Source organism: Aspergillus ochraceoroseus, assembly GCF_002846915.1.
Source record: "Aspergillus ochraceoroseus IBT 24754 chromosome Unknown P175scaffold_2, whole genome shotgun sequence".
Taxonomy (NCBI): Eukaryota; Fungi; Ascomycota; class Eurotiomycetes; order Eurotiales; family Aspergillaceae; genus Aspergillus; species Aspergillus ochraceoroseus.
In genome coordinates this window covers 414,215-439,800 of record NW_024468477.1, presented here as the reverse complement: position 1 = coordinate 439,800, position 25,586 = coordinate 414,215, and the positions used below count along the sequence as shown (strand labels likewise).

At 50.6% G+C, this 25,586-nt stretch overlaps 12 protein-coding genes and 1 non-coding gene across 13 annotated transcripts; 9 read left to right on the top strand and 4 right to left on the bottom strand.

The window, feature by feature from the left end:
* Positions 1 to 199: 199 nt before the first annotated feature.
* Positions 200 to 1,951, bottom strand: P175DRAFT_0555030 (MCP1 family protein). Its single transcript, XM_040900602.1, has 2 exons — positions 1,317 to 1,951; positions 200 to 1,240 (listed from the first exon to the last, which is right to left on the bottom strand). Exons 1-2 carry the CDS (start codon positions 1,531 to 1,533, stop codon positions 453 to 455), a joined length of 1,005 nt encoding a protein of 334 aa, XP_040753745.1. The 5' UTR covers positions 1,534 to 1,951; the 3' UTR covers positions 200 to 452.
* On the top strand, positions 1,722 to 2,956 carry P175DRAFT_0452653 (putative C2H2 finger domain protein). Its single transcript, XM_040894524.1, has 3 exons — positions 1,722 to 1,967; positions 2,050 to 2,076; positions 2,150 to 2,956. The coding sequence occupies exons 1-3, from the start codon at positions 1,959 to 1,961 to the stop codon at positions 2,774 to 2,776; spliced, it is 663 nt and encodes a 220-aa protein (XP_040753744.1). The 5' UTR covers positions 1,722 to 1,958; the 3' UTR covers positions 2,777 to 2,956.
* Positions 2,957 to 3,140: 184 nt separating this feature from the next.
* On the bottom strand, positions 3,141 to 4,755 carry P175DRAFT_0498883 (pyruvate dehydrogenase (acetyl-transferring) subunit E1 beta). Its single transcript, XM_040896604.1, has 4 exons — positions 4,422 to 4,755; positions 4,220 to 4,343; positions 3,849 to 4,135; positions 3,141 to 3,769 (listed from the first exon to the last, which is right to left on the bottom strand). The coding sequence occupies exons 1-4, from the start codon at positions 4,667 to 4,669 to the stop codon at positions 3,298 to 3,300; spliced, it is 1,131 nt and encodes a 376-aa protein (XP_040753743.1). The 5' UTR covers positions 4,670 to 4,755; the 3' UTR covers positions 3,141 to 3,297.
* A 131-nt stretch (positions 4,756 to 4,886) lies between these two features.
* Positions 4,887 to 6,993, top strand: P175DRAFT_0498882 (metallophosphoesterase family protein). Its single transcript, XM_040896603.1, has 2 exons — positions 4,887 to 5,188; positions 5,251 to 6,993. Exons 1-2 carry the CDS (start codon positions 5,016 to 5,018, stop codon positions 6,935 to 6,937), a joined length of 1,860 nt encoding a protein of 619 aa, XP_040753742.1. The 5' UTR covers positions 4,887 to 5,015; the 3' UTR covers positions 6,938 to 6,993.
* A 97-nt stretch (positions 6,994 to 7,090) lies between these two features.
* On the bottom strand, positions 7,091 to 8,598 carry P175DRAFT_0498881 (enoyl-[acyl-carrier-protein] reductase). Its single transcript, XM_040896602.1, has 2 exons — positions 8,288 to 8,598; positions 7,091 to 8,216 (listed from the first exon to the last, which is right to left on the bottom strand). The coding sequence occupies exons 1-2, from the start codon at positions 8,518 to 8,520 to the stop codon at positions 7,175 to 7,177; spliced, it is 1,275 nt and encodes a 424-aa protein (XP_040753741.1). The 5' UTR covers positions 8,521 to 8,598; the 3' UTR covers positions 7,091 to 7,174.
* Positions 8,599 to 8,697: 99 nt separating this feature from the next.
* P175DRAFT_0452640 (glutamyl-tRNA(Gln) amidotransferase subunit HER2) lies at positions 8,698 to 10,487 on the top strand. The gene is made up of 4 exons (XM_040894523.1): positions 8,698 to 8,866; positions 8,939 to 9,263; positions 9,322 to 9,497; positions 9,573 to 10,487. Exons 1-4 carry the CDS (start codon positions 8,725 to 8,727, stop codon positions 10,454 to 10,456), a joined length of 1,527 nt encoding a protein of 508 aa, XP_040753740.1. The 5' UTR covers positions 8,698 to 8,724; the 3' UTR covers positions 10,457 to 10,487.
* Positions 10,488 to 10,640: 153 nt separating this feature from the next.
* P175DRAFT_0498879 (SPRY domain-containing protein) lies at positions 10,641 to 12,697 on the bottom strand. Its single transcript, XM_040896601.1, has one exon. The coding sequence runs from the start codon at positions 12,672 to 12,674 to the stop codon at positions 10,818 to 10,820; it is 1,857 nt and encodes a 618-aa protein (XP_040753739.1). The 5' UTR covers positions 12,675 to 12,697; the 3' UTR covers positions 10,641 to 10,817.
* Positions 12,698 to 13,604: 907 nt separating this feature from the next.
* P175DRAFT_0514440 (snoRNA-binding rRNA-processing protein ENP1) lies at positions 13,605 to 15,365 on the top strand (the record flags this gene model as incomplete). Its single annotated transcript, XM_040898808.1, has 3 exons — positions 13,605 to 14,123; positions 14,193 to 14,437; positions 14,501 to 15,365. Exons 1-3 carry the CDS (start codon positions 13,749 to 13,751, stop codon positions 15,363 to 15,365), a joined length of 1,485 nt encoding a protein of 494 aa, XP_040753738.1. The 5' UTR covers positions 13,605 to 13,748.
* A 1,020-nt stretch (positions 15,366 to 16,385) lies between these two features.
* On the top strand, positions 16,386 to 18,262 carry hacA (transcription factor HAC1). The gene is made up of 2 exons (XM_040896600.1): positions 16,386 to 16,844; positions 16,906 to 18,262. Exons 1-2 carry the CDS (start codon positions 16,642 to 16,644, stop codon positions 18,005 to 18,007), a joined length of 1,305 nt encoding a protein of 434 aa, XP_040753737.1. The 5' UTR covers positions 16,386 to 16,641; the 3' UTR covers positions 18,008 to 18,262.
* An 87-nt stretch (positions 18,263 to 18,349) lies between these two features.
* P175DRAFT_0473172 (putative SNF7 family protein Fti1/Did2) lies at positions 18,350 to 19,526 on the top strand. The gene is made up of 2 exons (XM_040895160.1): positions 18,350 to 18,519; positions 18,643 to 19,526. The coding sequence occupies exons 1-2, from the start codon at positions 18,475 to 18,477 to the stop codon at positions 19,225 to 19,227; spliced, it is 630 nt and encodes a 209-aa protein (XP_040753736.1). The 5' UTR covers positions 18,350 to 18,474; the 3' UTR covers positions 19,228 to 19,526.
* A 162-nt stretch (positions 19,527 to 19,688) lies between these two features.
* On the top strand, positions 19,689 to 19,761 carry P175DRAFT_0t50. The gene has a single exon. It is a non-coding gene; the product is annotated as a tRNA-Lys (tRNA).
* A 336-nt stretch (positions 19,762 to 20,097) lies between these two features.
* Positions 20,098 to 22,703, top strand: P175DRAFT_0507196 (uncharacterized protein; the record flags this gene model as incomplete). Its single annotated transcript, XM_040898249.1, has 7 exons — positions 20,098 to 20,288; positions 20,362 to 20,865; positions 20,957 to 21,481; positions 21,547 to 21,713; positions 21,761 to 21,818; positions 21,867 to 21,940; positions 21,997 to 22,703. 7 exons carry the CDS (start codon positions 20,098 to 20,100, stop codon positions 22,701 to 22,703), a joined length of 2,226 nt encoding a protein of 741 aa, XP_040753735.1.
* A 242-nt stretch (positions 22,704 to 22,945) lies between these two features.
* Positions 22,946 to 25,036, top strand: P175DRAFT_0490812 (3-oxoacid CoA-transferase; the record flags this gene model as incomplete). Its single annotated transcript, XM_040895809.1, has 8 exons — positions 22,946 to 23,234; positions 23,297 to 23,819; positions 23,875 to 24,176; positions 24,226 to 24,305; positions 24,365 to 24,396; positions 24,453 to 24,570; positions 24,631 to 24,852; positions 24,905 to 25,036. The coding sequence occupies 8 exons, from the start codon at positions 22,946 to 22,948 to the stop codon at positions 25,034 to 25,036; spliced, it is 1,698 nt and encodes a 565-aa protein (XP_040753734.1).
* Positions 25,037 to 25,586: the final 550 nt, after the last annotated feature.

Genomic DNA, 25,586 nt, shown 5'->3' with positions numbered 1-25,586 from the left:
GAAGTAGGGAGGTTTTCTGTAAGACAAGAAAATGTCAACTGCTGGAAATGTAGGCCAATGGTTACTCCCAAGTAGAAGGGATATAATTTAGGTACTATGTCTATCTGCAGAATTAGGGGATCTCCAGCTAGCCATTGTTACGGATGTACTATCACCCTGCTGATCCTAGATTATAGGTGGGAATACAGCTGTTTGTGGCCCTAGGAGCGGTCATTTTCAGTGTTATTTTCACAGGTCCCCTCACATTCATTCTGGTTGTAAAAGGTTGACTATCTATGTTCGGAGGCGCGGCATTAAAGGTAAAAAGGGATTTGAAAAGAGTCTGCTGGTTGCTTGTTAAACCACATGAAGGGACAGGTCTGATCTGGGCCGATGATGAAAAAGAGTCAAAACTAACCGCACACAGGAAATTCGCAGGGTCCAAACGGTCGAGTTCAATATCAAATATTGTCTCAGAGCCAGCTCCCAATGGCAGGCACCTGGCTGTAGATGTTATTCCAGTTGGTTGCCTCCCAGCCTGAACCGAGCCCAGCACGTCCAACCACTCCAAGCGCGCCAGCAAGCCAGAGAGAAGCCCCCAGCGCAGCAATCCCATTGACAGTCCACCACATTCTCCGGCGCCGCTTGATGTGCTGATCACTTTCGCCATAGCCCAGGTAGCCTTCGAGGGAGCCCTTTTTGCTGCCGCGCGTCTTCTGCGCCGTGGTGACCCTCCACCCCATCCACGAAGCCAGCCCGCCAACAACGTGCCACACGCCGACAGTGACAAAAACGAGGTAGTAGATGTTCCAGAAAACGGGACTGCGCGCGATCCCATGCGCCACATATCCCAGACCGATCCCCGAACTGCCCCCGTCGACCATCAGCGGCGCAACCCGATTGACGAGGACATGGGTGCCGAGTAATGGGGTGAAGACGTATCCGAGACGAGCCTGCAAACTCATCCGCGGCCAGAAAGTCAGGGCCGATCGTTGGGTGCGGGTCTCAGCCCCGTACAGGCGAGCTCGCCGCGACGACCGAATATTGCGGAGACATATTCCGGAGGCGATGTGGACCAGGACGGGGAGAGTCAAGATGGCATGTTCGAGGGAGGGAGACTGGTAGATGGGTCGTGTCAGGAGGAGATACGTTTCGCTTTCGGGGACGGATCGCGTCGCCAGTGGGATGAGGGAGGTATTGGCGAAATGGAGCGCAACGAACAAGCTGGGAGGGTAAGTTGAGTATCGTTGGAGGGCGGATACTAGAATGGATTGGCCGCTGTGGTCAACAACTAGTTATACAACACAAGTGTGAAGTCAGTCCTGGGGTCAACTTACGCCAGGAGTCCCAGTTTTGCCCACGGAGACCCAATTTAACCGCCGCAAATCGTTCTCCCCAGCTATTCGGCGGCGATTCGGGCTTGGGCTGTAGTTTCTGCTGGTAATCGCCCGGTTCTATGTCAGGGAATGTCTCAGCCACGGGAGAGGGATCCAGCTCTTGCATAGAGAGGATGGATTTGGTGTCAATCTCATCTCGCGTTGGGAGAGAAGCCATTGCGAGATGGAAGGGAATTTTGGATCAACAACCAGATATTCAGAAAGTATGAAATCTATGAGGTTACTGCATGATTGAAAAATAAAAAGTAAAATCAATTGGAAAGCAAAGTTTTGGCACTGTCGCGTGGTATGTAACTATATCAATTAATTCGGCCTCAAAATGAGTTTTTAACTCCTCTACCCAACAGCTAAAGAACCTGCAAATTCGAGTCCAGTTCGGATCTTTGTCCCAACAAGTCTTGGATTCTTTTTTTTATTTCGATCGTCATCTTCCTTTCGACGCCCTGATTGGCTTTGCGGGAAACAGTTGGGCTATATTCCATCAAGCCAGGCTTCGTTCAGCGCTTTTGCCAGATTTAAGCTAATCATTCCACTTGGAACTTGCGCCTTCAATTTTCAAGGTTGATTTCCTGGTGAGCTGACATGGCGCCGGTAAGTCTTCTCTCACCACCTCCGAAATACAGTCTGTCCCCCCCCCCGGCCGGTCGCTTACTGGGCCATTTGACCCTCACAGCGAGGATTTGCAAACCCAGCTCCGAAGGTGCGATACAAATTCCCCCTCCCTCCCTCCCTCCTGTCGCTCATGCGAAACCAACCCACTGATTGCACGATAGACCGAATCGGCACGCTCAGCTCTCAGCTCCTTCACCTGCACTCTGTGCAATAAATCCTACTCCCGACACCCGGAATACGAAGCCCACATTTCATCCTACGACCACCAACACCGCAAACGCCTGCAGGATCTCAAGCAGTTATCGCGCGACCCCAATGCAGCCGAGAAAGCACGACGGGCGGAGAGAAAGGCCGATGCCGAAGCCGGACTAAGAGTTCTCGATACAGGCAAGGCCTTCTCCGGCGCAGGACCCGGAAATAATAGTACCGGTGGTGCTACCAGTAGCAGTACCGGTGGTGGCGGCGGCGGCGGGGGCTTCAAGAAGGGAGGGTTCAAAAGCTCTTTTACCAAAGTGAAGGGTCCGGTTTCTGCGGCAGCGCCGACGAAGAAGAATGTGCTCGGAGACGACGACGACGACGACGATAACGACGGCGACGAGGGGATCAACGGCGAGGATACGACTAATGCCGCCGCCGCTCAGCCCTCGCATCCCGTGCAGGAAGACCAGGCCGAAAGCGACACCGAAGAAGAGTACCTGGCTGAGACCGTCGGTGGGGGATACTATGATCCTCGAAAACCGACCGACTGCTTTCCTGGCTGTGCAGGCGTGCAGGCTTCTACGGCGTGATCCAAACTCCGAGGTCGGATATTAGGGACGACCGATTTGATGGGATGGATGGGAGCTGTACACTTAAGGGCGTTATATCGGTGTGCTCAAATGGCGCTTGTTTTCTCTTTATTTCTGAGGATTGTATAAACCTATGCGGACGAATTAAGTATGACCAATTTTTTTTTTTTTTATTTATTTAACGAATAATACGCGATTCGGGCTTTGATTTTTAATTGTATTTTTATTGAATATATATTTTTTGGAGTTATCATCCCACAACCAACGCCAGTGAGATATGGCTGGAAAGACGAGCATAGACTTGACTGGTAACGTGCTCCGGATTTTTGGTCTAAGGTTGATGATGCTTTGAGTATAATCGTACAGAATCGAGAAAAATCTGTTAAAAACGGGAACGGGGGGGGAAAAAAAAGAGGACAGCAGGCAACAAAAAAAAAAGGGTACTGCGTGTGGTCGGGTGTATTACATCTCAAAATCTGTCCCAACACCCCCTTGTAACTACCTACTCACAAACAGCAAATTTACAATCGCAGTAGCTTGGCAGCCTGGCTGACAATAGTATCCTCCTGGGGGAAGCTCATCAACTCCAGTCCGTGGGCGTAAGGGGTGGGCACCTCAGCACCAGTAACGCGGACCGCAGGAGCAGTCAGATAATCAAAGCCGTACTCCATCGCCAGAGCGAGAATCTCGGAAGAAATGCCAAACATAGGGTAGCCGGACTCAACACACATCAGGCGGCCAGTCTTCTTGAGAGACTGGATGATGGTCTCGACATCAAGAGGCTTGATGGAGCGGAGGTTGATAACCTCAGCCTCCACACCGTACTTCTGCTTCAGCTCAGCAGCAGCGTTGAGAGACAGTCCAACGCAGCGCGAGAGAGTGACAATCGTCAGGTCCTTTCCGGGGCGTTCGATCTTAGCCTTGCCGAGAGGAAGGACAAAATCATCCTTCTGAGCAGCCTCGCTCATGGGGAAAGTCTGGCCGTACATAAGTCTATCCGATATTAGTCCAGTCCAGGAAGAATCTCAAACCCCCCCCCCCCCCCCAAAAAGGGTCTCGATGTGATACGTACTCGTTCTCCAGAAAAACGACGGGGTTAGGGTCGCGAATGGCGGCCTTCAACAGACCCTTGGCATCCTCAGCACTCCAAGGGCTAACGACCTTCAGACCGGGAATGCTACCGTACCAGGCAGAGAAGTCCTGGGAGTGCTGAGCGGCAACACCAGCTGCGAATCCATTAGGACCACGGAAGGTGATGTTACAAGGCTGGATACCTCCAGACATGTAGTGTGTTCTGGCGGCAGAGTTGATAACATGATCAATAGCCTGCATGGCGAAGTTGAAGGTCATGAATTCGCACTATTTGGAGATCAATTGGTCAGCACTCCTTTCACCTGCTTATTTTTGGTAAAGGAATTTCTGTATTTAACTCTTGAGACTCACAATGGGGTGCAATCCAGCCAGAGCGGCACCAACTGCCAACCCGCAAAATCCTGCTTCCGTAATGGGGGTGTCAATCACCCTCTTGGAGCCAAAGCGATCCAAAAGACCTCGAGTGACTTTGTAACTATTTCACACACGCGATAATTAACACCGCGATACAGCCAGAAATGATGATTCAGTTGTTCGAGAAGGGAAGCCTTACGCTCCATTGTACTGCGCAACCTCCTCACCCAGGAGAAAGGTCTTGGGGTTGCTCTCCAGCTCCTCCGCGAGAGCCTCGTTCAGAGCATCACGGACAGTGACCTCCTTGGTACCGTTCTCGGTCGCATATCCCCGAAAGCGCAGAATCGAAGGTGTGCAGGGCTGAGAAAAGGCAGGACGGATGGGGGTCGCAGACAGGCGCGAAGAAAGCAGACGAGCTGCGGGTCGGAAAAGTCGGGGAGACGCCATGGCCACGCTGTAGAAAATACCAAGAGGATCAAGAGTGATGTTCGCAAATGACTCCGCTGCCAAATTCACAGAAAAGAGAATCCCAGACTCGTTCGGAGATGCGATTTTTTGGTGAGTTCCTGTCGAGAGAGTGTTGGGATCGGGATGACTAAGCACTGCTTCACCGGATCCTTCTTCTGACACTCTCTGATCGCGGAGATTCCCGCGGGAATCCCTCCTCCGATGCCCATTTGTATAGCTTCCTGGTTATTTTAGTCGAGATCAGCTTTGATAGAATGCTTTTCCCGTTACTGGCCTCTGAAAACTAGCTTTTTGCTGCCGATATCGTTGCTGGTCAACAAACATCATGAATTCGACCCTCGTCCTCCTCGCTCTCCTCTCTGCCTTCTCCACCGTTCAAGCCGTCCAACCTTCAGCTCCAGATCCCATCGCAGTCCCGTTACGCGATTTGAAATGGGGTCAGCTTAATTTTCTTCATACTACGGATACTCATGGCTGGCTGGCGGGTCATCTGCAGGAGTATGTTGTCTCTATGATATCGATGAGCTGAGAAAACTATACGCTAATTAACTCTATGGTAGACCTTCTTATTCCGCCGATTGGGGTGATTACGTCTCATTTGCAACCCGGATGCGTGAGAAGGCTGACGCCCATGGCTGGGATCTCTTGGTGATTGATACGGGCGACCGGGTAGAAGGAAACGGTCTGTACGACTCATCAAACCCTCAAGGCGTCTACGTCTCGGAAATCTTGCGACAACAACACATCGACCTCCTGTGCTCCGGAAATCATGAGCTGTACAAAAAGCACACGGCAGAGGCGGAGTTTCTGAATACCGTGCCCAACTTCAGCGGCCACTACCTCGCGTCCAATATCGACATCTTTCATCCCACGACCGGAGAACTGGTGCCCTTGGCTCCACGGTTTAAGAAATTCACCACGAAGAACCAGGGGATTCGCATAGTGGCGTTTGGTTTCCTTTTTGACTTCACCAAGAACTATAACAATACCGTCGTCCAGCCGGTAGAGCAAACGGTCACCGAAAATTGGTTCCAGGAAGCTGTCAGGGACGAGGAAGTAGACCTGTTCGTGGTGTTTGGACATGTTCCGGTTCATTCCAAAGAAAGCGACGCCATCTTCAAAGCTATCAGGGCTTTCCATGAGGACAAGCCAATCGCATTCTTTGGTGGTCACTACCACATCCGCGACGCTGCCCGGTACGATTCTAGCGCATACGGCCTGGCCAGCGGGCGTTTTATGGAAACCATCGGATTCATGTCCATTGATGGTTTGCCTGTTGGGGCCGGACAAGTAGAGCCCGCGTCCACGGCTCCCACCTTCAACCGGAAGTATATTGAAAACAATCTCTTTTCCTTCTACCACCACACTGGTCTTGATAACGAGACATTCCCTACGGAGAATGGCCGCAACGTATCTCACCTTATTCAGCAATCTAGAAATGCCCTCAAGCTCGACGAAGTCTACGGATGTGTTCCGCAAACTTTCTGGATGTCTCGTGTCCCCCACACCAGCGAAAATAGCATATACACTTTACTGGAGACCCAAGTGCTTCCGGACCAGTTGAAAGATAGTGCCAGGTTGGGAAAGCCCGCTGTCGCTATCGTAAACACCGGTGCCCTGCGCTTTGATCTGTTCAAGGGACCATTCACCAGGGACTCGGCATACATAGTATCTCCCTTTACGAGTGGTTTCCGCTATGTGAAGGACGTTCCGTATGACCAAGCGCAATTGATTGTCGAGGTGTTGAATAAACAGCCGCAGATTTTGGCAGCCAAGGCAGAGGCAGGCGCGTCGCCGATTTGGACGCTTGCTTCGCCTGAGCAAGCTGCATATCAACAGGGCCTCGGCATGGGCCAGGTGGGGAACCATCACACGTCCATGATCGAAACATACCTTACTACCCAGGATCCAATTTTCGGTGACGATCTCTCGGAGCCTAAGGTGGTGCCCGGATACACCACTATTGATGACTTGGGCATGGATGGCGATGATACCATTCATTCGCCAATATCCTTCTATCAGGTCCCAAATTGCATCAGCCCTCTTATCGGACATGAGCAATCCGTAGCGCCTCCAACAGTAGACCTGGTCTACGTTGATTTTATAGAGTCTTACGTGTCCCTAGCTGCCAAATTCGTTCGACTGGATGTTGATTTCGCTCGGGATAGCGACATCTACATGCCGTCCACGACCTTAACGGATCTCATTGTAGACTGGGTGAAGAATAACTGGAGCTGCGACGCATGATCAAAACATGTATTCCATCATTACATCTGGTGTCCCAACCCCCCCCCCCCCCCCCCCCCTTCTCCCCTTTTTTTTAACCATATACTATGGCGTTTGGATCGCGAATCGCCCACCTCGGACAGATACCCATACAATTAGATATATTATTATTCCCTTGTAGACAGACAACCCGCTGAATTTTCATCCCCGTGATTCTGCTATTAATTTGCATAATACACTTTCAGGTAGGAACAACTCTTAATCATCGCCTTCAAACGTGAGCAGACCCTTCCCACTACGGTATCCCGTCAGGGTCTCCTGCACAGCGGCAATGAGCTCGGGAGCTTCAGTATTCCAACTCCATTTGATCTCATCGACAGGGATATCCTTGAATTTACCTGCGCGGGTCAATTCGAGGACGTCACTGATGGTGTTTTGCTTCAGTTGGGGGTTCTTGTCCCCCCATCTGCTCACCCAGAAGCCGTCAAACACGAGGTTCTTAAAGATCAACAGGCCAGACGGCAACGCAACGGGCTGCTTTGACATGGCGCCGTAAGTGACCATATGGGAGCCAGGGGCGAGGGCTTTCGCCAGAGCCGTCGCATTCTTCCCCCCCACACAGTTCAACGCCAGTCTAATCGGCTCCTTACCCTGCCTGGTGAGTTCGTGGACCATATTCCGGAAGTCGCGGGAAAGCAGCTCCGCCTCGGTGACCACTGCAGTCGCACCCAGGTCTTTGAGCTCCTGCTTCAAGGCCTCGGTCTCCTCGGGGGTCTTTCTCTCCCGCACCACGTTGAGCGTCTTGATACCCCATTCCCGTCCCAGCTGGATCGCGGCACGTCCCACGCCGCTGTTCGCTCCATTCTGGATGAGCCACTCCTCGCCAGTACGCAGCCAGTCCCAGTCACAAAAGTCCTTCATCATCCGGTAAGCCGTGACGGGATTTACGCTGACGGTGCTGACTTGCAGGGGCGTCAAGCCCTCTTTATTCTCGATCTTAATCAACTGGGACTCGTCCAGCTGGGCATGGGTGCGCCAAGTACCCTGGCCCGTTCGTTTCATAATGACCCAGTCCCCCTGAGCCAGACCCTGAACCCCAGGGCCTGTGGCGATAACTTCGAATGCGCCCTCATTTCCACCAATCGCGGACGGATCCTGCGTGCCAATGGTTGTCTGGAAGGTCGGTTTGCTCGGATACACTCCCTGGATCTGGTTGATATCGGCAGGGTTCATAGGCGCCGCGAGCAGACGGAGATTAACCTGAGACCCATTGGGGGCGGAGATCGAATGTTTGTGAAGCCTAGAATCAGATCCGTTATGAGCTTGTCTCCCTTGGCTTTCTGTACGCGCGGACCGGGGGGACTCCCGTACTGTAAAACATCCTGTGGCTCTCCGTAACGCGAATACACGAGGGCCTTTGCCTGTGTGTACCCATAGACAGAAATATATCTCCGACCATCAACCCACGGATTCGAAATCGGACCCCAACATTGACGCGTAGTCGTAACCGAGGACAGATGATGCGAAATGATGCGGGATTTCACCACGGAGGTCTGAAACGGCGTAGACCCGACCGCGGATCGAGCGACACAGCGGGAGAACATATCGACTGATGATCTTGTGTAAGAGGTAGGGGGGTTAGTTCGTGAGAAGGAAGCAAAGCACGGATGACGTCGTCGGCGGAACGTTTTCTCATGATTACATATGTATGTATATTATTATTCCTCGGCCCGACAAAAAGAAGATAACCGCTCCTCCTCCTCTAGTCACCCTGCAGCTTTCGCCAATCCACCCCCCAAGCGGCCTAAATGTCCCTCTTGCTCGAAGCAGAGAGATATATCGCTAACCAGAGCTCCCATCTTGCTCTAAATGCTTTCATAGCCCCGTTACGCCGCGACGTGGGGAAATGGCAAGAGAAGGTCCAGGATGCGGACCTCCGCAGAAATCAGGGTACGGAATAATCTCAACTATTCCAAGCTCCAATATCTACATAATTAACTGCTTTTTGTTTCTGTTCAACAGGGAAATCGAAATCAAAAATAGACGGCCGATTGATTGCTCTCAAAGATAACATATGCACCCGTGATTTTCCCACAACATGCGCTTCAAAATCTCTCGAGACCTTCACGAGTCCATTCAACGCGACAGTGGTTCGACAGTTGGAAGATGCCGGGGGGGTCGTGGCTGGAAAGACCAATCTCGATGAATTTGGAATGGGATCTCATTCTACTCATTCGCGATTCGGACCTGTGAAAAGTGCACGGCGCCAGGCCGATTTAGATCATCTTTCCGCCGGTGGGAGTTCTGGTGGAAGTGCTGTGGCCGTTGCTACCGACCAATGCTATGTGTATGGCGTCCCCTACATACTCGACTTCGGACTCAGGTTGCTAATACACATTGGTCAGGGCACTGGGGACCGATACGGGCGGTTCTATCCGACTCCCTGCTGCGTACACTGGGGTCGTTGGCTTTAAACCCTCGTACGGATTAATCTCGAGGTGGGGGGTAGTTGCTTATGCAAACTCCCTGGACACTGTCGGGATTCTCGCAAAAACAACGTCCACAGTCGGGGATGTCTTCAGTATGCCTTCTCTTGATGATCTAATATAATAACCCCTACGCGCGCATCCGTCGCTAATCCACGCTTGGGACGCAGACATCCTCAACCACCATGACCCACGCGATCCGACGAGTCTTTCCCCCTCATCTCGATCCCGAATATCATCGCCGCCCCACCTCGCCTCGCGCTCGACATCGTCGCCTCTCAGAATCGGCGTGCCGGTTGAATATAACATCTCCGAGCTGACTCCCTCGGTTCGACGCGCTTGGCACCGATCGCTAGAGTACATGCGCGAGCAAGGGCACAGCATTCAACCAATCTCCCTTCCGATGACAAAGCTGGCCCTGTCAGCATACTATATTCTGGCCCCAGCAGAGGCCTCGTCGAACCTCGCCAAATACGACGGCGTCAGATATGGAACCCGCTCTGAAGGTTCCGGCAGTGCAGGCGGGGGGGATAGTGGCCCGGAAAGATATCTGTACGCCAACACAAGGGGCGAGGGATTTGGCGCAGAAGTCCAGAGACGAATCCTTTTGGGTGCATTTAGTCTGAGTGCCCAAGCCATCGATAATTATTTTCTCCAGGCCCAGCGCATCCGACGTCTCGTCCAACAGGACTTCAATGCCGTTTTCCGAGCAGAGCACCCCTTATCACGGCAGACCTTGGACGTAGAACGAAGAGCCAAACAACCTGGCGTAGATGTCCTCATCTGCCCGACTGCCCCGTCTCCCCCACCGACCATATCGGATCTCACACACGCCAGCCGGACAAAGTCACCGCTGGATGCCTACGTCAACGATGTTTTCACTGTGCCTGCGAGCCTGGCTGGCCTCCCCGCGATATCAATCCCAGTTCCTGGAAATCACGGCCGCGAGGCCAAGGATAACGAAGATCTGACCGGTGTGCAAATCGTCGGCCAGTACGGAGATGACGAGCTCGTGCTCAAAGTAGGAGAACTTTTAGAGGGATGTAAGATGTAAAGCATGTATTCTATGACATTTTTTGGGGGGGTTTTTTTTTTTTTTTTTTTTTTTTTTTGTATCAATACCTACATACACCGTTTCCCTTTATTTAATCTGGCGCTGGAAAGGGGGAATAATCCTGACTTGGCCGCTTGTCTGTGGTGATAAAAGAAAAAAAAAAAAAAAAGAACCAGATGGGCCATGTAACTATTACTAGTATATTGTATGTATAATTAGCCGTATAAAAGACTAGATGAATACAGTCTCTCTCTCTCTCTCTCTCTATGTGTGTGTGTGATACAATAGTCCTTGATATACATGAAAGCCAGCACAACAGCTGAACGATATTAATACCTCGTATAACATACATTTATAACGCTTAAACCCCATCCATGACCGTATCTTCTGGTTCCGCAGCAGCAGATGCCTCTGCATTCGGCGTGCTCGTCGCGCCTACACTCATCATGGCATCTTCAAACGAAGTCCGGCCCGCGCCGCCGAGAGTATCAGCTCCGCCAGTACTAGTATTCTCGGCGGCGGGTCCAGAGCCGATTCCAGGACCATTCGGCGCCAGGGTCGACGACTCATATGCGACGCCAACACCGCCACCCTTGAGTACCTCGGAGCCTCCGACTGCTCCTGGGCCTGGGCCTGGGCCATCCATCTCCGTGTTCCCGACCACGTCGCCGTCGACACCACCCCAGACAAACATTGCCTCGACTTCGTCGACGATGTCCGCGACAATGTCCTCGGCGATCTGCTCGTTGAAGCGCTCGCCGATCCCGACGATGGGGTCCCCGGTTTCCGTATGCGAGGGCGGACCGATCCACCAGGGGCCCTCGAAGCGACATTCAACGGCGCCGCCGCCGTAGCAGCTGACGGCTGGGTAGTAGCCAATTAAGCCGTCGTCGGCGTTCTCGCGCTCACCGATGCCCAGATTATTGGTTCCGTTCGCAAGTCGACTTGCGGGGGCGAGGAAGGCGTATAGTTCCTTGAACGGGGTGCCCATTTTCACTCCATTCTTGTATATTGTGATGCTTGAGTGCGGGAGAGTGCGCAAGGATGCGTCTTCGCCGTTTAATGGCGAGGGGGGTCCAAATGTGGGTGTTTCTTTGAGATTGAAAGCGTAATCCCGTAGCTGTTTGGTGGAGAATACGTTGGATTGTTGCCAACAAAAGTCGGATTTGTAGTGGAACGGAATGCGGTCGCGGATAATATTGGTGGCAAAAGGTGGTTCGGAAGTGGATGGCGTGTCGTCGCCGTCGGATCCCAGCTCGTAGCTTCCTTCAACAACTTTCTTGTGGAGGGACAGGGGTGGAAGGGTGATGAGCATCCCGATGACATCTCCTTCCCGAATTGATTCGCCTTTGGGGAAGAAGTATTCGCAGCGCATGCGGTTGACAACTTCACCGTTAACGTCACGGATTCCGTAGCCGTAGCAGTCAACTCCAACATTGACATCCAGGTCTGCCTCTCGGCGAGCAAACCCAAGGCGTACGTGACCCCTTGCCGGTGGTGACGAATTCCCGGTGGATGATACTGTTTCCGATTCACTCATAATGCCACTTATGATCCGAGCCTCATAGTAGTAGGTCCCTTCACGCGCACAAACATTAGCCCGCGCAGTATGCCATGGTTCAGTGGTTGTGACCGCCAAAGCTTCCTTGTCGAAAAGTATAGCAGCCGGGGAATCTTCGAAACTAAAGCGAGCATGGTAAGGAGGGACATCGGTCTGGCGGTATTTAATGTGTGGAAACCCCGGGTCGGCGATCGCATAGCTGTAGCGGAAGCCATTCTTATTTGTAAGTTTATCGACTACTTCATAAAAATCCCAACTCTGGCCGATAACACCGGACATTTTGCGGACGGCAAAGTTCAGTTGACGTGGTTGAGGTGGTAAGCGATCCGATGCCCGTGTCTCCGCAAGTAGAAGCGGCCTTAGGATGGTCAGGTCTGAGCTTGCAACTGCAGTATTATGCACGACAACCGACTTCTTCTTTGGTGGCAGGCTCTCCTGATCTAACCCCTTGGCCTCTCGCTTCTTTCGACTGTCGCGTTTGTTGCGCTTCGACCTCACGCCATCCTGGGCCGACGTTGTGCTTAGTGGTGCTGGAGATGATCTTGCATTGCCATCTGATAAGGGTCCATTGAAGAAAGCAGCAGTTCCAGGAGGCAGGATTGGGGAGTTGATGTTGGAAGACGGCGCAGAGGAGCCTGGAGCCTGAGCAGACGCCATTATGTAAAATTAGGGTAAAAACAGTCCGATGCTCGAAGTCTGTTGGGATAATCTTCCTTGAGAGGCCAATTTCTGCAACACAGAATGAGCTGTTCACACCGTATCAGATAGTCTCAGTTCTGTAGTAACCGTAAAGACTGGCAGAGTAGCTAGGTATCACGAGAGAGAGAGAGAGAGAAGGCGCATATAGGGTTTCACGCGGTCCACGTTGATGGCGCAGGAAGTCGATGCCACGGTATTCGAATAGATTGGAGTTAAGGGAGATAATCCTGTAATAGTAATTGAAATATGAACGGAGTCTGTAAGCAAGCATAAAGCATATACTGTTAGCGATCCAGCATCCTTGGCTTCCAGAAGAAAAATACACCTCGAATGAGTAGGGAAAGAAAAGGGGTAAAAGACGGTAACTGCTAGGATCATATATAAAGCATCATCATATCCAGTGCCAGAGAGGACAGACATGAAATGACGGCCTATTTTACTTACTGGAGCACGTTAGCCAGGTGGTGCTGGAAGCTCCGACTGCTTCCACATGTGCTTCTAATGTAAGGCTTCTGCAGCAGGAGAGTGCTGGAAAATCCCAATAAATATAAGACCCTTGTCCAATTAGAAGAAATTCGATTGAATCATAATCCTCAGGTGAAGAAAAGAGAAAACCACCAGTATCTGCTCATCATCGCGTGCAAGATGAACGGGGAGGAAGAAAGGCTGGCGTAGAGAAGCGCGATCCCAGGGCGGTCAGGGGATATACTTCTGGCAGAAAAAACGCTGTGTTTGTTTGATTGACGGCGAGGATAGGCGGGGTTCTTAGGGCGGTGAATTGATAAAAAAGGCGGTGAGTTTAGCCCTCGCAAAAAAAAAAAAAAAAAAAGTTGACCACAAAATTATCTGTCACATGACCTACAAATTTACACACATTTTGCGGATCCCATCAGGACAAGAGGCTTGATCGCTCCAGTTTTGTCTTTGGTGGGCAGGTTATCTTGGTGTATCTGTGAAGAAAGGAAGAGGCCGACACCCTGCTAGTCCCGATTATAAGCCCAAGCAGCTGTGTCGCAAGAACAACCCCTAAAAATGCCAAAAGCTACGTCCTCTCGCGCTGCGGCCGCTGCCCGCCGGCACAATCCTCTTGCTGAGGATCTTTTGACTGGAGGCCACCTACGAACACAACCCAGCAACAAGAATAAGCGCAAGTCGAAGTCAGGGGATGATCAGGAAGAGGGGGAACGCTTCGTGGATGCGAAAACCTCCCGCAAGATTCTGCAGATTGGGCAGGAATTGGCCGATGAGGAAGCCGAGGAGCGAAAAGCGGCTCTGGGAGGAGCAGGAGAGAAAGTGAACACCGCATTCGATTTTGAATCTCGATTTGATGATGAAGACGTTTTCTCCGATGACGATGGAAAGTTCAATGAGGAACAGTGGGATGATGAGGAGGAAATCGAGGAAGTGGTATGTCGCAAATACTGCACGCGGTAATCATATGCATTGATTTGAGTACAGCTCTAATACCCTAAGCAGGAGGTCGACCCCAATGATCTTGATATGTTCCACAAGTTCGTTCCTCGAGGCGATGAGGACCCGATCTTCAATCCTAGCGGACCCGAGGCCAGCGGCCAAACCACCAATTTAGCAGACCTCATTTTGGAAAAGATTGCGGAGCACGAAGCCAAACAGGCTGGACATACAGGACCGATAATCCAAGGTGGTGGATTGCCCGAGGATGCTGTTCAAATCCCAGCCAAGGCCGTTGAGGTGTACGAAAAGTGAGTATCCTTGTCATGCTCAAGAGGCCTACGATGTTCCCCTCAGATCCTAATTCAAACCAGAGTCGGTATGATCCTCTCTCGCTATAAATCTGGTCCTCTCCCGAAACCATTCAAGATTCTTCCTTCCGTTCCTAACTGGCCAACCCTCCTTTCCATCACCCGCCCGGAGTCCTGGACCGCCAACGCTGTTTACGCCGGCACAAGAATCTTCATTTCATCGAAGCCAGCCGTTGCACAGGAGTTTATCTCCACTGTGTTGCTGGACCGTGTCCGCGAAGAAATCTACGAGCACAAGAAGCTTAATGTCCATACCTACAATGCGTTGAAGAAGGCGCTCTATAAACCTGCGTGTTTCTTCAAGGGGTTCCTGTTCCCCCTCGTCTCTGCGGGCACCTGCACCTTGCGGGAAGCCCACATTGTGTCTTCGGTCATCGCACGTGTCTCCATCCCGGTTCTGCACTCCGCTGCAGCTCTGCTCCGCCTGTGCGACCTGGCCGCCGAGCAGTCCATGAGGTCGCTAGAGAGCACCGGTGCAGTTAACGTCTTCATCCGCATTTTCTTGGAGAAGAAATATGCGCTTCCGTACAAAGTGATCGACGCTCTTGTCTTCCACTTCCTCCGATTCCGTGCTAGCGACCCCTCTGAAGAAATGATGACCGATGGACCATCCGCGAGCAAAGCTTATAAGCTCCCCGTTCTGTGGCATCAGTCGCTGTTGGTCTTTGCCCAACGGTACCGCAACGATATCACCGAAGATCAGCGCGAGGCACTGCTGGACTTGTTGCTGGTTCGTGGACACAAGGACATTGGACCCGAGGTGAGACGTGAACTGCTGGCCGGTAGGGGACGAGGGGTGGTGGTGCCCGATCCTGAGATGCAACATGCGCTGGATGCAGGAGACGACACGATGGATATTACATTATAAGACATAAAAAAGCGCTGGGTTGTTCTTCTTTTTTTTTTTTTTTTTTTTCTTTTTTCGGTTCACGGCACGACTCTTCCCCGCTGGGTTGGGTCATGAGCCTGGGATAGGATGGGCGTTAATTTGATGACTTGATGGTTTATGTTTTGCATATATTCCCATAACTATTTCACACTTGGCTACTCTTGTGGAGTCTGAATCATTTCCCTCGTGTACTGTAACTATGGAGTAATAAGGAGTAATCATAATAATAATATAATAATTAGTTATGATTATGATCTTATTCACATTCTAAAGGGGTAACCTAGAAACCCCACCTGGTGAGAAATTGTCTCTGAATACACGCACAATAATATCCTATTAATATGGCACCATATAACTCCTAATTCCATTGTCCAACAGTAGGACTCAATGACACCATGTATGATTCCAGCCCCGAAGCGTGCGCCATGTTCTGGCTCTCGTCCAAGATTCGGGTTCGAGTGCAGCGGAGTGAGTGGGTTTGGAGGCATTCCACGATTCCATGGATCTGCCTGCATTCCATTGTTTTTTACCAGAGTACTGTACAGGAGTACAGAATAACGACCAGAATGAACCTGCAGGACCCCCTTAACTATACATAGTTGTACCCGTCAGCGGGTCAATTTCCTGGCTAAAAATGGGAATGGAGAAGAGCATCGAAAGTATTCCACCACGACCGACTCGAGTCTCTCCCTTCTGCCACGAGTTTCAGGGGGGGCGAAACATGATGGGGCTGCCGGCTGAATTACCGGTACCATACCGTTCCACTCGTCGATTTCCCCTACAAACTCTGGGTTTACCTGTAATGTTACCGTTCCCTTGCTGACCACGCTCTGCGCCCCTTTGTTGAAAGGGACCACGCTGGCCTTTTAAAGAGTCAACTATTCCCCCAGCATCAGACTGAGCTCTTCTCTTTTGCAAGCACGATTACTGTGTCTTCTGTTTTATGGACACTTGTCCTTTACTCTTGCCCCCCCCCCCCCCCCCCGCACCCTCTGGTACCTGCGCCCCAAAGACTATTCACTGCTGGCTGGAATCTGGCCTTTCCCCGGCTTCCCATTCCCCCGTTATGACACCGTGGCCTCTTGTCTTGATGACCTAGACCCGTCAAGTCAAGTCTCCCAACACAAACCTCTTCTCTCAACTGGACATTGTCGTTATCATCTAGATATCAGTGTCTGAAAGTTGTTCGGGAAAAAAAAAATACCCCACCGCAAAAGAAGAATTTTACATCCAAGATCGGTTGTCTCTAGTAAATATGGAAGACGACTTCGCCTCAGTGGACTCGCTGCCTGGTTCTCCAGCGGCTGAGATCCCCGTTCTGACTGTCTCCCCCGCGGATACCTCCCTGGAATCTAAGGATGGAACAGCTGAGACAAAGACTGAGGAGAAGAAACCAGCCAAGAAGAGAAAGTCCTGGGGCCAGGAATTACCAGTTCCGAAAACCAACTTACCTCCTCGGTATGTAGCCACTCATTCCTTGTATATAGCGTGATTTCAACCCCTCCTAACAGCTCCCCAGAAAACGAGCCAAGACCGAAGATGAGAAGGAGCAGCGCCGCATCGAGCGTGTCCTACGAAACCGTGCAGCCGCTCAGACTTCGCGTGAGCGCAAGAGGCTGGAAATGGAGAAACTAGAAAACGAGAAGATCAAGGTGGAACAACAGAACCAGTTCCTCCTTCAACGGCTCTCCCAGATGGAGGCCGAAAACAACCGTTTGAACCAACAGGTTGCCCAACTATCAGCAGAGATCCGTGGGTCCCGTGGCAGCACCCCAATGGCTTCCTCCCCCGCATCAGTATCTCCGACCCTTACCCCTACCCTCTTCAAGCAGGAGCGTGACGAGCTCCCCCTCGACCGAATTCCTTTCCCTACTCCCGCCCTTACCGATTACTCTCCTACACTTAAGCCTTCCACTCTGGCTGAGGCCTCCGACCTGGCACAACATCCTGCAGCGGTGTTGTGTGACCTGCAGTGTCAGTCGCCGGCCTCGAAGGAGATGGAAACGTCCTCCCCCTGTTTGACCTCGGAGCAAGCCTTAAGCATGACCCTTCAAATGAGCTTACAGCTCCTCTTTCTGACGATGACTTCCACCGCCTATTCAACGGTGATTCATCCCCTAAGCCAGATCCTTCACTCATTGAAGACGGGTTCGCCTTTGATGTTCTCGACTCAGGAGATCTATCAGCATTTCCATTTGATTCTTTGGTTAATTTTGACTCCGAGCCTGTCTCCCTCGAAGGCATCGAGCCGCCCAACTGTCTTTCGGACGAGAGTTCTTGCCAGACTTCTAGCGTGCACCCCGGCCTTGGCGCGTCCACTTCGCGATGCGACGGGCAGGGCATTGCAGCTGGCTGTTAGGCAGGAATTCTCTCAGGGAGACCTTTCGGCTATCGGTGTCCCAGGGGTTAGATGGAGCTGGGAATCCTTATCAACCCTGGCGTTGACGCTAGATCTCCTGGAGAAGCCAGAACGACGCGGACGAATCTTGACTGGTTTGAAGTCACTACCAAGCGGGCGGCGTAATGTTTTAAAGTCTTACAGAGTATCACGGAGTTCACGGAGTTCAGCAAGTGCCGGTGAGGCGTTGACGTCTCTACTGATGGGAAAGGGCTTGCGATAGGTTGTACATTAGCATCATCAGCATTCTTCTAATATTGACCACATTTCAATCGGCGAAGTTTTTGGTTCCCGTAAATCGGTGTCGCCCCCCGACACAATGTAGAATCCGGTCCCCCTTGGTTCTTAGATCCTTGCGTAGGTAGTTCTTTTTGTACGTAAATTTGACAACCTCGTGTGCTCTTGTTAACTAGTACAGACCGGATTATCTGAGACGGGTGTCTGGTGCTGATTCTATGTAATTTGGATACCTGCCTGGACTGGGGCACCGGATACGGTTATCGGGATGACGTTGCCACGCAAAGCCCCCCCCCCCCCCTTCTCTAATTCTAGAACCCGCCGTGTTCTTCCAGCCTGGAAACTCTCCCTAAGGGCCACACCAGATTTTTCTTCTCTTTTTTGAAGTCTCACTACGTTTATTCCTTTACTTCTTGATCTCACAGTCTCTTCCTATTTCGAGCACAAGTCAAAATGGTCCGAAAAGACCCCATCTTCGAAGCGCGCACCAATGTCAAGGTGAGAATCCCCTCCACCATCACATGCCATAGTGGCGGTCTTCTTTGGCTCCGTTTTTTTTGGGGGGGGGGGGAGCTTGGTCTTCCAGAGCTATGTGTCTAATTACTTCGATTCCAAATCCAGCTGCATTCAAACCGCCTAAAGAAAGAAGCCGCCCGGGCGGAAGCGACATTCAAGTCCGAAAAAGCCAAAGCCGATAGGGCGATGAAGAACCGCGAATTCCAAATAGCCCGGATTCACGCCGGCTCTGCCGTGCGCGAGAAGCGACGACAGGTCACTCTTCGAGCGGAGGCCGCTCGGGCAGATGTGATTATCAACGAACTCAAAGCAGCCCAGAGCACCCGGGACACATCGCGCACTCTGGCACTGGCGTCGCGCGGCCTGGACGCTGCGTCGAAGAGCGTTAACCTTGAGACTCTGGTTTCCCATGCAAACAACTTCCTCGCTCGTTCGGAGGACTTCAAGATCGCCAGTAGTGCCATCGAGGATGTCGCTCAGGGTGTGGCCATGCAGGAGTACGGGGCGGAGGGCGAGACTGAGGTTGATCGTCTCATGGAACAGCTTGCCGATGACGCCGGGGTGGATCTGCGCATGGCGCTGAATCAGGATGCGGTGCCGAAGCAGGAGGTCAAAGAACAAGATAAGGTTGATGTGGACCTTGAGGATGGGTTGGGTGCTAGATTGCGGGCTCTGCGGGCAGCAAATTGATATATTGGTCTCGTCATTATTGAGGATTCACGGCCGACGTATGATGTTCGCGATTATTTGGGGTGTTTTTTTTTTTTTTTTTTTTTTCTTTCTTGTTCCTTCGGCGTAATGCCTCATTTTAGGCGAATTATGGAAAGCGCGTAAACTGCTTGGGTTTGATTGAATCTTTTTGGCGGGTTACTTGTGGGATATATATTATTACTGCTTGCCCATGTATTGTGAGCATATTACGAGTCACGTCGTTGTTATACTTCTTTTCTACTGTACATTGGTTCACCTATCTTCCTCGGTTCTTTTCCAGGGAGCATGCCAATTTCCAAGTCTAGATGGTGTATTCATCATATGCTTAGCATTGAAGGACTATGTTTGTATAGTCATTCAGCGAAGTGGGAATAATTAATTGGTGCAAAGATAAATCCTGGCTAATGTAGTCAATTATCTTGTCCTGCCTTCAACAAGCAGCCGGGCTAGCTCAATCGGCAGAGCGTGAGACTCTTAATCTCAAGGTTGCGGGTTCAACCCCCGCGTTCGGCTTTACTTTTTGCATTTTTTTATTTTTAATACAGAAAGATCTCATTGTATGTTTTTTTCTTCCTGTCATTTTTTTTTTCTTTATTTCCATCTTAATATTGCATACCGCACCATAATACCCCCCGGGGTACGAATTTGACTGCCTTGGTTCGCCATCAATTATCGCAACATTACTTACGCCTTTGCTTAACTCGGGGATTAATTATTAGTCGAGCCGACAATCCCCTTAATAGAGCACACCCTCGAGCACACCCTCTTAAACACATTTCGCCAACTCCTCACGACTTATGGATTGCCAGGGTTGACCCCCAAGTATAGGATAGGCAGGTCCAAGCGGCAATGGAAGATTCGACACAGATCAATCCACAACAAGCACCACACGGACGACAAGCTGCATGCCTCAACTGTAGAAAGAGCAAAATCAGATGCAATCGCAGCGAAGGAGGACTGCAATGTGACAAATGCAGACATGCTAACCTCGAATGTGTCGTACCGAACCACCATGTTGGAAGACAAAAGGGAGTAAAGAAGTATGGCCTCCCTCCCCACATGTTGAGAAAGTTTGAAGGAATCGATTGACCCATAGCTAACCATCGTCTCTAGCAAACGCAAAGGCCTTGAAAAAGCACTGCACCAGATAGAGCAGGCTATCAAAAGACCCAAAACCGAGACTTCCGGGCCTGAAGCCGCGCAGAAACTGATCTCGAGTTTGCAAGAGCTGCTTAACAAGACCCAGAAGCGTCATCATCCTCAGAGCGAGACTGAAGATTTCTCCGAAGATCCTGACCACGCGGATCCCTTACAGTTTCCCCGTGATATCAACCCAGGAGAGAATCTAGCCCTGGATGACGCGGAGAATCCGCTGCAATTGCTTGCGCGCGCCTCGGATCTCCAGCTATCTCCTAATGATGCCCACGATACACAGACGTGGCCGTCCCTGACCGTGTCGCAGCCGTCAGCGGGGCCGTCAGTGAGTGTGAAGGGTACCCCGGCTGCGGCCAAATCTTTCTTTGTGCCTGTTAGAGCAAGTCTGGATATTGGTCCGGAGATGGACCCCATTGAGATTGGGTTTGTTACTTTGAATGAGGCCGAGTCGCTGTTCTCTTTGTATGTTCGCTTTGCCTATTTTAATCCACGGTGGAGAGGCCTTTTTTTTTTTTTTTTTTTTTTTTTTTTTTTTTTAGCTCACTGTTTCCAGTTTTCATCAGAACCTCGCACATACGAGATGGGGCCTTGATCCTCTCATCCACACCGTGGAGTTTGTCCGCTCCCAGTCGGCTTTTCTTTTCACCTCTATCATGGCTGCAGCTACGCTCTTCTTACCCTCTGCGACTGCGTTGTCTAAGAGGCTGTCAAGGCACAGCAAATACTTAGCAAACATGATTATTAAACAGCGTCTGAGATCGGTTGAGATTGTCTTAGGCTTCATGGTCAATGTTCCCTGGATGGCCCCGGGCGACTGTTTAGGCGATGACGATACGTGTTCCTACATTGCTATGGCTTTGACCGTTGCCCTGGACTTGTCTCTGAACAAAATATTGTTGCCGTCAACGAGCTTCGACAGCAGCCTTCCACGAAGGCTTGCGAAAGCCGACTGCATCGATGCAAGAAGGGCTCTTCACATTGATGGATTTGATGATGTGGACCCTGCTTCGGAATGGGGTCGAAGGCTTTTACGAAGAAGAGAGAGAGCCTGGATAGCACTTTTTGTTCTCGAGAGGGGGTGAGTATATGATAAATGTCCACCGTCCGTTTAACTTACTTCTCCTTGTTGACATTGATATGTAGAGTATGTTTAGCTCGGGGGAGAAGCTATACGGTGCCTCCAACTGCTCTGATTGAGAACTGCGATCGGTGGCATATTTCCGAATTTGCTGATTCTCGTGACGGTGCTATGAATTCCATGGCCGTCCTCCGAAGAAACCTGGTACGTTTTCCTCACTTCAGCAAAAGTCGTAAATCATCTCTAACGTAGTCAATTAGGATGGACTCTTCAAACAAGTCAAATCGAATTGCGATAGCTATCAGACAAACAACACCGGATCTGGAGCTGCCCAATCGTAAGTATAGGAGGGTGATATTATCATGCTAAGAGTTGACGACAATAGAATCAAAATCACTATAGAAAGCTTCTACGATCAATGGTACCAGACCTGGGCGCCTGAAATTGGGGAAGGCCAGTGTAGGTTCTAATGAAGATATGTTATCTGGGAAACAAAAAAAAGCTAACTGATGAAGCATATGCTCTTCCTCCATACGTGGAGATTTTGGTCACACATACTAGGCTTTCTACATATGGCGGTGTAATCAATCATCCGACTGCACCTCTTGAGGTCAAGAGATTCTTTCGCGCTGCTGGTCTTTCCTCCGCGTTGAATGTCATGAGAGCTGCCATCCAAGGCGAGGCACGATTGAAGTCGATGCCGAACAACACTGTCATTATGATCTCTTTTGCTGCATGTTCTGCGCTCAGCCTCAGCGTGATGCCAACAGATAGCAGATCGAGCTTAGCACCGAGTGTCCGAAACCTGATCGAGGAAACGGCAGGTGTTCTGGAGCGCGTTGGAGCCACACCCAGCCATAGAAACGGAGCTTCGGTATTGTATGGGAGATTCCTGCGTGAACTCGTTCGACGCCCTCCTGTCGGCTCAACTTCCCAGCCTCCAAACGAACCGTGCGTTGCCGCGCATACAGAAACCCTTCGGCCTCCCTCGACATTAGATGACTATGGATCGATTCCAACAACAACTCAGTCTTTTACACCGTCATTATTCTGGTCGGAACCGCTGCAGTTCTCTGCCATGTCTGATGACCAGATTATTGACGCTGTAAACCGGGCTGGCACAGCGTTTGGCACCAGTGTCCCTGACGTTCCGCTTGATGATATGATGAGTTGGGACTGGCTGGATGCCGGCAATCTAGAATTTAGCCTCCCTCTCCCCTAAGACAAGCAATACGTCATACTCGTATTATTAGAAGCCATTCTCCATATAATTATCGCGAATGGGAGGTGTCCGTCTGGCCGGCAGATCTCCACCGTCGGTACCCAGAATTAGCTCCGGGAGCCGACGGGTGCCGTCCTCTTGCGTTCTTAAAAAAAGAACTGATCCCTTGGGAATTTCCACATCCCATCTCATTGTCTCTATCCTTCAATAAAATATCGATTAGGATAGAAGATTGGTGGATCATGGCAACACTCCGACTTTCGGTCTCGGCCTTATCCCGGAAGGCGACCAGCATTGCTCGCCCGCAACTTTACCGCGCGTATCAGAGAACATGCTTGCCCCCGGTTGCGTCGATAGCTCGGGCAAGATATTCTACTCCTTCACCTCGCACTGGAGAATCTACCCGGGCCCGAGCTCCAGCAATTGATCGTTCAGCTTCAAAATTGTTCAAAAATGCAGATGAGGCTGTCGCTGACCTCCAGAGTGGGTCAACTATTCTTAGCTCCGGATTTGGTCTTTGTGGAGTTGCAGGTAAACGAAATCTGCCTTTAATTATAGTATCGGATGGGGCACGGAATTCATATTTCTTTTAGATACCATTATATCTGCGATTCACCGACGGGGAGTCGAGAACATCCACTCTCTAACGGCCGTCTCAAACAACGCTGGCGCAGCCGGGAAGGGAGGGCTGTCTACGCTGACACATTCTGGTCAGGTCGATCGACTAATCATATCCTACCTTGGGAAAAATAAAGCGCTTGAGAAAAAGTACCTCTCGGGGAACATTGCTATCGAGCTGTGTCCCCAGGGTACCTTGGCTGAGCGGTTGCGCGCAGGAGGAGCTGGCATCCCTGCTTTTTACACGGCTACTGGAGCTCGTATGTTCAGCAATGCAATATTCCGTGAAGTGGGCGAACTAACTTTTGTAGATACCTACATCCAGGATGGAAAGATCCCTGTACGGCTTGATGCATCTGGTAAGGTTCTGGAGCATGGCAACCCTCGCGAAACGCGGGTTTTCAACAACAAGACATACTTGATGGAGACTGCGCTTACCGGGGATGTCGCCATTCTTCGCGCGTGGAAGGCAGACGAGGCCGGGAATTGCGTTTTCCGGTAGGTTTATCGGAGACACTACTGTGCTGAGATGATGCTGATTGTGTGATCTTAGCTACACTACGAAGGCGTTCGGTCCGATTATGGCCAAGGCAGCTACTCTGACCATTGTGGAGGCCGAAAATATTGTCCCCGTTGGCTCAATTGACCCTAATGATGTTGATTTGCCTGGAATATTCGTGGATCGGATTGTGCCTGCGACTAGCGAGAAGCACATTGAAATCGTGAAGCTCCGGACGCCAAACGATGAAAGCACCACCGCTGCACCAGAGGATCCGGCTATCGTCAAACGCAATAAGATCGCCAAAAGAGCTGCCAAGGAACTCAAGCAGGGATACTATGTGAACCTCGGAGTTGGTAAGGGGTTTGAATTCCTGGTGGTTGATTTATGCTTATGGGTATTTAGGAATCCCTACAATTGCGGCTTCGATGCTGCCGGAGGGGGTTAAAGTTTGGATTCAGTCAGAAAATGGAATTCTCGGAATGGTAAGACCAAAAAGGCTCTCTTTTAATTAGAAGCTATTGCTGACTGTGGTTGCCATTAGGGACCGTACCCCACAGAAGACGAAGTTGATCCGTAAGTGGAGATTGTGTGTTGGCCTGCCTTGAGAAAGCATCCTGACCATTTTACAGAGATATCATCAACGCCGGCAAAGAAACCGTCACCCTGGTCCCAGGCGCTGCTACCTTTGACAGCACTGAATCGTTCGGCATGATTCGGGGCGGACACGTCGACGTCTCGATCTTAGGGGTGAGTCCTCCATTCCCCGTTACTGAACCCCAAGAAATAGCGTTCGTTGACCCGACATAGGCCCTGCAAGTTAGTGCCAAAGGCGACCTAGCCAACTACATGATCCCTGGCAAGGTATTCAAGGGCATGGGAGGCGCCATGGACCTAATCTCCAACCCGGACCGAACCAAGATCGTTGTCGCGACCAGCCACACTGCAAAGGATGGATCCCCAAAGATCGTCTCGGAGTGCGCACTGCCCTTGACAGGAGCGAACTGTGTGAGCATGATTATCACAGAGCTGGTATGTCTTCTTCATCGTAATAGAAGTAAGAATCGTCTCTAACAAAGCCTAGTGTGTATTCCACGTCGACCGTACCAAGGGGGAACTTACCCTAACTGAGCTTGCGCCGGGTGTGGAGGTTGAAGAGATTCGCCAAAAGACTGGAGCGAAGTTCAAGGTTGCTGAGAAGCTCGAGATGATGTGAAGAATGAAATTCATGTCCATATCATATTAGACTTGAAGAAATGTTCTTTTCTTTCTTTTTTTTTTTTTGCAGTTGAGATACATCATCATGTTGATTTATACATATACCCTGAATTGAATTTATACGATAGAGGCTCGTTAACGCATGTTTCGTACTGCTGTATGTATGTATATATATATATATATATATATATATATATATACATGGCCAATTGAGATTGGATTTCTTTATTTTGAATTTATTTTAAATTGCTTCTCCATAAGACGAAAGGATAATAATATGTAACTGTACCTAGGGTAGTCTAGTTAGTATAAACTAAACTCCACATCAAGGCTGAGGGTTGAATGAGTTGTTGAGTATATGGTATGCATCTTCGAAACCTGTCTTGTCTTGTCTGTCTGTCTGTCTGTCTGTCTGTCCTAAATAAAGTATTTTACCTAGCCAGCTAGACTAAAACGAAACCGAACTTTACTTTAGGGTACTTGACGACGACCGCAATAGCAATAGAAATGCTGCTAGATATAGTAAAGTATATATCAGATGATGTATA